General features: G+C 55.5%; 2 protein-coding genes across 2 annotated transcripts in view; one reads left to right on the top strand and one right to left on the bottom strand.

Annotated features, from left to right (window-relative positions):
* The window catches only part of LOC109308291 (probable palmitoyltransferase ZDHHC19), a 7,470-nt gene extending 5,725 nt beyond the window's left edge, over positions 1-1,745 (bottom strand). Inside the window, exons 1-3 of the mRNA XM_019532537.1 lie at positions 1,558-1,745; positions 957-1,078; positions 567-706 (exon numbers count right to left, since the gene is read on the bottom strand). Of these exons, the coding sequence (XP_019388082.1) occupies positions 567-706; positions 957-1,078; positions 1,558-1,745 (450 nt within the window). The remainder of the gene's footprint in view (positions 1-566; positions 707-956; positions 1,079-1,557) is intronic.
* Positions 1,746-6,602: 4,857 nt separating this feature from the next.
* The window catches only part of LOC109308290 (transferrin receptor protein 1-like), a 19,234-nt gene continuing 16,823 nt past the window's right edge, over positions 6,603-9,013 (top strand). Inside the window, exons 1-2 of the mRNA XM_019532536.1 lie at positions 6,603-7,199; positions 8,258-8,588. Of these exons, the coding sequence (XP_019388081.1) occupies positions 7,107-7,199; positions 8,258-8,588 (424 nt within the window). The 5' untranslated portion in view covers positions 6,603-7,106. The remainder of the gene's footprint in view (positions 7,200-8,257; positions 8,589-9,013) is intronic.

Genomic DNA, 9,013 nt, shown 5'->3' with positions numbered 1-9,013 from the left:
TAACTGCATGTGCAGGGGCGTGCAGGGCACGTGGGGGTACAGCTGCATGTGCAGGGGTATGCAGGGACAGACATGTAACTGCATGCGCAGGGGTGTGCAGGGCATGTGTGGGTACAGCCGCATGTGCAGGGATGTGCAGGGACAGACATGTAACTGCATGCGCAGGGGCGTGCAGGGCATGTGGGGGTACAGCTGCATGTGCAGGGGCGTGAAGGGACAGGCATGTGCAGTGGTAAGCAGAGTACACATGTAGTGGACAGGCATTTGCAGGGGCTTGCAGGGTGCATGTGTAGGGGTGCAGCTGTGTGTGCTGAGATGGCTGTGGCTGCATGGGTTTGTAGCTGTATGCACGAGCATGCAGGGCACGTGGGGGTGCAGCTGTGTGTGCAGGGACAGGCAGGGAGCTGCGTGCAGGGACATGCGGGGTACCTGTGTAGGTATGCAGCTGCGTGTGCAAGGACACACATGTGGCTGCGTGGGTTCGTAGCTGCGCGTGCAGGGGTGTGCAAGGCTGTGTGTGTGGCCACGTTCCCTGGCGGGTGCCCGGAGCAGCCGGTCGGCCTCACCTCCACGCAGACGTTGCAGGAGGGGCAGTGGAAGCTCTGTGGCGGGCAGTAGCAGTGGCACTTGTGGCACCAGCGCGGACCGAAGCATCTGTCCTTGTCATGGAGCACCTGGATCACCAGCCTGGCCCGGCCCTTGGCCCCTGGCTCAGGGAGACGCGGCACAGGGTGAAACTGCCGCCACCCTCCCCATCTGAGAGGCTGTGGCGGGCGTCCCTCCAGACCTGCCCCAGTCTAGGCAGCAAGGTGGTGACCCCTTGGCCCTCGGCCTGGCAGCCGGGGAAATGGGGAGGGCTCCAGCGAGCTCAGGCAGGAGGGACCCATCATGTGCCCTCCAGACCTCCCCTCTTGGGCTCCCCGTTGACCCCAGCGGTGTCACAGCCCTCTCGCTACCTCGGGGCAGGATCCCAGGGTCCATGAAGCTGGCCAGCAACAGGTTGGCCAGGGTGGGGAGGAAGAGGATGCCAGCCACGACGGGGAAGGCCAAGGAGACGTGGACAGCCAGCCAGCCGCACCTGTGGGGAGGGCAGCGGGGTCACAGCCTGGTCGACGTCCCAGGGTCTTGAGGAGGCGCAAGGAGAGCCCCGGGCTCAGCCCCCTCCAGGGTCCCCATCAAAACCAGCCCCCCCAGCCAGCATGGCTTCAAATTTGGCTGGGCCCAAGTGGCTGGAGTGACAATAGGAGGAAGGGGAACAACTGCCCAAACTCCCGAGAACAGCTTTGATCGGCTCTGCCCCTGCCATGACCCGCCTGCCGGTCCCTTGCCTCAGTTGCTCCATCTGTGAAATGGCAACACCCTACCTGGCAGGGGCTCATTAGGCCCGTGGGTGCCCACGGGCAGCCGTACCTGGGCAGCTTGGGGCAGAGGGAAGCTGTGTGGGGGGCAAAAGTGCTCCAGGGCCCATCCCCCCCGGGGTTAATTGGGTGCTCGCTGCTGTGTGATGCCCAAGGCAAGGACCCCCCCCCCCCCCCCGAGGGAGGGCCCACCACTCACGGGAAGGAGAAGAAGAGGGCGCTGAGACACACGAGGGAGCTGGCGTGGAAGGAGGCGCACAGGCTGGGCAGCACCCAGCGCAGCCCCTCGCCCCCGCGGCTCATCTCGGGGCACAGCCGTGCAGCCCCCGGCCCCCCCGGAACCCGCATCCCGTTCCCGGGGCGACGCTCCCCGGAGACGCGGGGCATCACAATGGGCACGGTGGGACCGGCCCGGGAGGCTCGGCGCTGGGGAGAGCCCGGCAGGAGGCAGGCTACGAGGAGAAGAGGCGATTTCAGGCCCCTTCCGACCCGACCCGCTGTGAAATTATGGACCTAGAGGACAGCGGGGCCCTGCCCCGCACAGCGGCTCTCGGGGCTGTCTGGTTTCGCTCCCTCTCAAGGGACTTAGGGGCTGTAACCGAGCCCCCAGCATCGCAGCACAGCCAGGCGGGCAGGGCCTGGGGGGCCGTCTGGTCCAGCCCCCTGGATCAGCCCCGTCCCAGTCAGAGGGTTGTCTGCTGGGTTCCTAAAACGCCCAGACAACCCTTCATGACAGCAGGGGCCTGGTAACGCGGGGCTGAGGGGCTTGCCCTCGCTCAGGGAACTGGGTCTTTCCCTGCCAGGCCCTTTCCCAGCTGGGGGTGACGTCCCTGCCCCTCTTCCAGCGCCACAGCCAGGCTCAGCCTCTCACCACTGCCCTGCTCCCCGCAGCCCCGGGGGATCATCAGCTCTCTGGGCCCCAGCACCCTGCGGGGAGCTCACGGGTTTGCTCCCACCCCCGACCTTTCCAGGATGCACTGCCTGCCCGGGTGAGCGCTCCCAGCCCGCGTGCCCGGCGCAGATTGCGGCGCCCTGTGTTTCTAGGCTATTGACGGAAACATCGGCTGACATCAGACAGTGTCTGAAACACTAATACAAACCTTGCACACCACTTCTCAGCCCCGCTAGGCTCCAGACCCCCTCAGAAAGAGCCACGCTTCGCTTTCGCTTTTCATCCAGCTGCTGGAAAAGTACTAGAGCAATTTCTCCCTGGCAAAGAACAGACCCCAGCAGGGCAGGACGTTGGTGACCCTCTGGATCCCTGTTTGAAATCCCAGGGTTTCTCTCCCGAGGTGTTCGCGCGCCCGGCTGTGCTCATCTTGTGCGGCACCCTTCAAAGATCCCATGCCAGCAGCATCCTGGCTGAGACTCACTTGGGACAGCCTAGAGAAACCCTGATAGCTACCGCCCCACTGGACGACAGCTACGTCTGTAGGCGCTCTCTGCCAGCGCTGCCTCCACGCAGCACGTGCCGTATGGGTAGGACACAGCGTGACCTGTGCATCCAGACTCAGAGGGGGTCTCAAGTCAAACATCCTGCTAATGTGTAGCACCATCTTGGAATCACTGACTCATAGGACATGAGGGTGGAAGGGAGCTCAGGAGGTCACATCCAGTCCCACCCCCTGCCCCAAGCAGGACCAGCCCCAGCTACATCATCCCAGCCAAGGCTTTGTCTGCCTGGGTCTTCAAAACCTCCAAGGATGGAGACTGCACCATCTCTCTGGGTGACCTCTTCCAGTGCTTTACTACCCTCCTAGGGAGAATTTTTTTTCTAATATCCAACCTCAACTTCCCTTGCTGCAACTTAAGCCCATTGCTCCTTGTCCTGTCATCTGCCCCCACTGAGACAGTCCAGCTCCATCCTCTTTGCAGCCCCCCAGCAGGGAGGTGACGGCTGCTATTCAATCCCCCTCGGTCTTCTCTTTTGCAGACTGAATCAGCCCGGTTCCCCCAGCCTCTCCTCACCAGTCCTGTCCCCCAGCCCCCAACCATTTTCACTGTCCTCCACTGGACTCTCTCCAATGTGTCCACATCTTTTCTGTAGTGGGGCCCACAGCTGGACACAGGGCTCCAGATGTGGCCTCCCCAGTGCTGAATAGAGGGAAGAATCACTGCTCTCCGTCTGCTGGCACCGCTCCTACCAGTGCAGCCCAGGATGCCGGTTGCCTTCTGGGCACCAAGGGCGCACTGCTGGCTCCTGTCCAGCTACTTGTCCCCTGTCCCCTCAGGTCCTTTTCTGCAGAGCTGCTGCCCAGCCCGTCACCCCCAGCCTGCACCGGTGCATGATGTGGTGCTGGGATGTTTTTAGCTTAAAAACCTCTTCTCCTTCGCTCACATTTATGCCTCAGAAAGGGGGAAAGTTTCATAAACCGTTTGCCCCAAATCAATTAAGTCTGATACTACATTCAGCCAAGCTTATCTTAAACCAAGTTGCACACTGAACTTTGTTCAGTTACAGGTTTAAATCAGTTTATGATCACTTCAACCGGTTTATGTGTCACTTCTGTCCTGAGCCTTAGATTCAAGGGCCCCTCAGAAAATGCCAGCTCTGAGTTTTCACTCATCTTTTGACTGGGGACACATACTGGAGCCATGCTTCTGCTGCTAAGAGCTCAGCAAGCTGGCAGCCAGGCAGGAGGCTTTTGACCTCTAAATGCCTGCTGGAAATCCCTGGGTTTATCATGCGCCTTGTGTCTGCACACCTGACAGTGCCAGCCTCGCACGCTCCCTCTGGAAGGATCTTCCAGGCACCCTGGCTTTGACTCTCGGTTTATTGGCAAGACAGAGCAGTGGTCCTGTAGCAACCCCCCCTGTTTTTGTTTTCTGTTTTTATTTAAAAATGCATTCCCTCCCCTTCCCAACCATTTCTGACTTTTTCTCTCTCACTCTATTCCCTACAGGTAAGTATAAGTGAGCTAAGACATAGAATAAGCTTCAGAATTTTATTTTGGTAGCAAGTTGTATTTGTTTAGTTTTTTTCTCCTTCTTTATATTGTATAGTTACTATGTCTATATTGATTTTTACTGTTCTCTATTACTGTTTTACTGATACTATATGATTTAGGCCTACGTATATAAGTTAGCATAAGTCATGTCAAATTTCGTCCCCTGATGTCGTAACCCATGACTTACACCTACCCCTCCTATGTAACCTGGTTTCTGGATGAATGGGGATGAATGAGGGTGCTCGAGAGACAATGGCAGTAGGTCTAAAAATAGCTCCCTCTGCATGACAGAACCATCAACACCGGTACCTGGACCAATGACCAGCCCTTGGAACCACCCTCCGCATTCAAGACACAAAAGATGAGGCAACCCACCACTGTGCCAGGCTGCACATGCTCAGTAAGAACACCTGGAGCCCTCTGGGATGGGACACACCTTGCCTGGACAGGCCCTCCCCATAGGACATCACAGGTAGTCTGCCCCGTAAAAAGGGGCAGTGAAGACTGACTCCTTGGGACGCCCTCTCCATCTGGACCAGCACCATGCCACATCACCTACCCACCCAGAGGCCTTGCCAGCAACCCCCCCCAGACAACACCTACTGGATAAGGACCCCTTTCCAGCCTGAATAGGTAGCTATCACTCCCCACCCCCTCTTCAACCAAGGACTTGGACTCTGCTTCTCTTTCCTACCTGGACTCCAGCCCTTCCACTGTGTCTCTTTCTCCTGATGCTATTATGAGTGCTTGTGTGTGTGTGTGTGTGTATGTGTGTGTGTGAACCAATAACTTCATGGAGCTGTGTGGCATGTAGTCTGTATAATAAACCTGTTATTTGGACCCCTGAGTTGGGTTTTGCTTTACTACGGTTCCGGCCCCCCCTCCAACACCTGTCCTGAGCTCCTCTCTGCCTCCAAACCCCCTGTTTCTTTGCCACTGTCTTATCCCCATTGTCTTTTCCCCGGATCTCTGCCACTGTTATTTCCTTGTCCCCACTGCCTTTTCCCCTGAGCTCCTAGGTTTCTGCCTCTCTCTTTCCTGGCTGTCTCCTCCTTGCCACCGGGCTTTCCCCTTGCACCAGTGACCTCGAGTAACCCTGGGGCCACTTGATCTTAGTAACCCCAAGCCTCACTTCCTCAGCCAGCTTCTCTCTAGTCCATCAGTTATAACCCCAGTTCTGGCAGCTTTCACTTCCTACACTTTAACTCTCTCTCTCTTAACCTTCCCCCAAGTATCCCAGGTACCCCAAGCACACACATACATACCATACCATCCAAGTTAGGAACTTACCTGTGTGTATGTATAGGTAGGTTGTATGTGTGTGAACTGGTGAGAGTGTGTGTATATTTATATGTCATTGCGTGCATGGTATACGAATTAATCATCTGTGTATGTGTACCGAGTGTGTGGGTATGGACAATTCATTTTTATCTAACTTTTGGGGTGGATGTGCTTGAATTGGCAATAGGTATGCATGTGCCTAGGCTGGTTTGGATGTGTATGTGCCTGAGCTGGTAGTGTGCGTGTGTCTGAATGCACCTAATTGATTTGTGTGTTTGTATATGTGCAATTGTGTCACACCCTCCTGTCTAGCAGCACAATATTGAGATACTGAGAGTTGGCCTGCCCCACAGGGCAACAGTCCCAGTTCTGCCCTGCTAGCTCCTCTAGGACCCCACCGGGAGGATTAGCTGTGCAGTGAGGCACTGTCTGCCCTAGGGACCTAAGCCCTGTCATGTGTACAAGCGCCCCAAGAGCGTGCCCCCTGCCTGCAGCTCCATCTCTCCCGACCCCAGCCTGGATAGACACTGCACACTTTGAAGTAGGGGAAGAGCTGGAAGTGGCAGTACCGCTGGATTGCAACGTCCTCCAGCCATGTCTGGAGCCTGGACTGGCTAGGTCCCTTTGGGGCCTTTTGTCACATCCAGGCAGCAGTTGATCAGCAATCAATTCACTCAGCTGCTCAGAGCACAAACCCGAGCACACAAACCCACCAAACACCCCTCAGCAAGTCAAGTGCACAGGCAATCTCGGGGTCAGTTGCCTTCCCAGAGCTGAACCTGGTGCCCGGTTCCTCTTCCCCTTTCTCCTCTTGCTCTCAGCAAAATGCTTGCAAACTCTCCTGTTTGCTTCTCTCTGTTCTCTGCTCCCCACGAGATGAGATGATATTTTCTCCCGTGTTGCTGCTGGGAAACTGGGACAGCTGAAGGCCATGGGCACTGCAGCTGGGAGCGCTCAGGAACCACCTCGGCAGACGAGAAACAGTCTGCGGGGAAATGTTGCAGTTGCTTTGTGCTGCCTTGACATTGGCTTGGGGAGGGATGCTTGCTGTTCTGGGGCCTCGCTATCACAACAGCATGTTGGTGTCCTCAAATCGGATGCCCTGGGATTTGTACGAGCCGAAGAAGTCGAGGGCGTGCTGTTTGGAAGCTGCTGCAGCCATTCCCGTGGTCTTTGAAAGGGGAAAGAGTGCATTTGTCAGGGGAGCTGCTAATACTGGCCTTAGCTGCGCTGGACATGTTGACAGGAGCCAAAATGAATGCCTCACCTGTATTTATACAGGCAGTCAGTGCTGCTGTAGTTGGAGCTCGCTCAATGCCGCGTGTCTCACGCTGGCAAGACTCGGTCGTTCCACAGGTAGGACTGAAGGGAGAGGCCTAGGAAAGCAAGAACTTCTGTAGAAGACGGTAGCGCGGCTTCCAGCCAGGAGTCGCGGAAGAAAGCTGTATTGTAGTCTGCTATTTACGTTTCCTTATATTCTTCATCCCCAGCTCCATGCCATAGAGGTTCAAATCTTAACATGTGTTCTCTTGGGACTTCCAGGTTTCAATCCAGTTGCCGAAGCACATCCAGGGCAAAGATGGATCAGGCCAGGGCAGCCATCTCCAACTTGGTAAGAGTCCCAATGCAGAATGAAATGCCTTAAGTTGCTGCATCTCTGCTGTGAGAGTGCTTGCTCTTCTGGCTTGCAAAAGATGATTTGGTCTGACCTTCTCATGAGCGTGGCCTGCCATTGGAAAGTATGTGGTGTAGGTGTGATGCCACACCAATGTCCAAGTGCCCAGTCTCAGACATCACTGGGGCCTGCCTTCTGATTTCTGAATGAATCCCCTTGGAAGGTGTTGGGTTTGGGCCCTCCAACTGGAAAGTCTTTCTTCAACTCTCGCTTTACTTATTGCAGCTGGTGGACTCCCAGGGTAGAGGCTGTTGGGACCCAGAGGCCTTCAGTCCTGGGTTTTAACCTTTGTGCTGAGCAGGAGTAGAAACGAAACAATACGGCTAAGCAAAGGTTAGGCTAGTGACTTGCAGCTGGTAGAAAGGGGCATGATGGAAACGTATTGTCCCCATATTGAAACGAATCGGGAAGTTGGCTAACTCAATAGGATAAATGTCGCCTGGGCAAGAGAGAGAGAGTCGGAGCAAAACCAATCCCCCGCCTACAAATGAAAAGGTTACGTAAGAATGGAAAATTATAGCTATGCAGCAAAAACAAGTTCATATTTGGCAAACGGAAACAGGCTAATTGATCAGGCATTGGGGGAAGGCTTAAGCTAACTGTATGTGTTAAGAAACGTAAGCTATATGGTGTACAAAGAGAGGCGAGAGAGCATACCCTTCAGACCCAAGTCCTGAAAGATCCCATCGCTGCTCCAAGACTGGGGACTCCGATGGATTCGGCAGCCCCAGACAAGACCTCCAGAGATGCCACGTTCGGTAAATCTTGGTGGCGAGCACGTTGTAATGCTTTTGACAAACTATAACAGGAAACCTGTAATGGCTAACAGCGTAAAACATTTGTCGGTTAAGAAGTAACAGTGTCTTGTGTGGTCCTTGTGTGAATGACACTCGTGCATGGCCGTGGAAGGAGTGACCGCTGCAAAGAACTGTTGAGGGAGCGAACAGCTTGGCCATGTCTGCTGTTCCTGCTCACTTCATTTCCTTCCCGTTTAGTTTAGAGGCGAGGCACTGTCATACACGCGGTTCAGCATGGCTCGGCAGACCGACAGAGACAACAGTCAAGTGGAAATGAAGCTGTCTGCCGAGGAGGAGGAAGGAGGTGAAAACAGCGTGCCGGAGAACATGCAGACCCCCGTAGCAAAGCCCAGAAGGACTTACAACAGCTGGTACTGCATCGCCATGATGGTGGTGGTCCTCTTCCTGAGCGGTAAGACAGAGGGCAAAGAAGGTGGTGGGGAAGTCTCACAAAGTGGGCCTGGGCTCTGGCCCGTGAGCTCTAGACCGTGCGCGAGCCCGTCGGATGCCCATCTTTCAAGGGACTGGTAGAGACCCTGGCTCCAGCTTTGCAGCAGATGCCAACTAGCGTGTTACCGTTTCGGTTGAAATGCAGGCTCCCGTTCTCCGTAAAGGTCAGTCTGTGACTGACGGCACAGGTGGGCTTGAGCAGACAGTACAGCAGTGCCCACTAAGCCAAAAGGCAAGCAGTTGCGGAGCCGGCCTGATCGGAGCATAACGAGTTGTATGGGCTCACGGAGTTGCAGCAGGTGTCACAACTTGTGGAGGATGCTGCTCTCCTGGTACCCCAGTGGGGATTTGTAGTTGTAATAGTAATAAAGCTGCTTTAAGGCAGGCAGAACTGCCTTGAGGGGCATCGAGATGTATCCTGCATTAAACAGGACTCTTCTCAAGGGTTGCTCTCTATCCGCCCTTACAACATGGAATCCTACCTTTAAAATTCGGGTGTGTGCG

The sequence above is a fragment of the Crocodylus porosus genome, unplaced genomic scaffold, assembly GCF_001723895.1.
Source record: "Crocodylus porosus isolate Cpor-Errol unplaced genomic scaffold, CroPor_comp1, whole genome shotgun sequence".
In the NCBI taxonomy this organism is placed as follows: Eukaryota; Metazoa; Chordata; order Crocodylia; family Crocodylidae; genus Crocodylus; species Crocodylus porosus.
The sequence above is the reverse complement of the archived record's forward strand: the minus strand, read 5'-3'. Positions and strand labels throughout refer to the sequence as shown.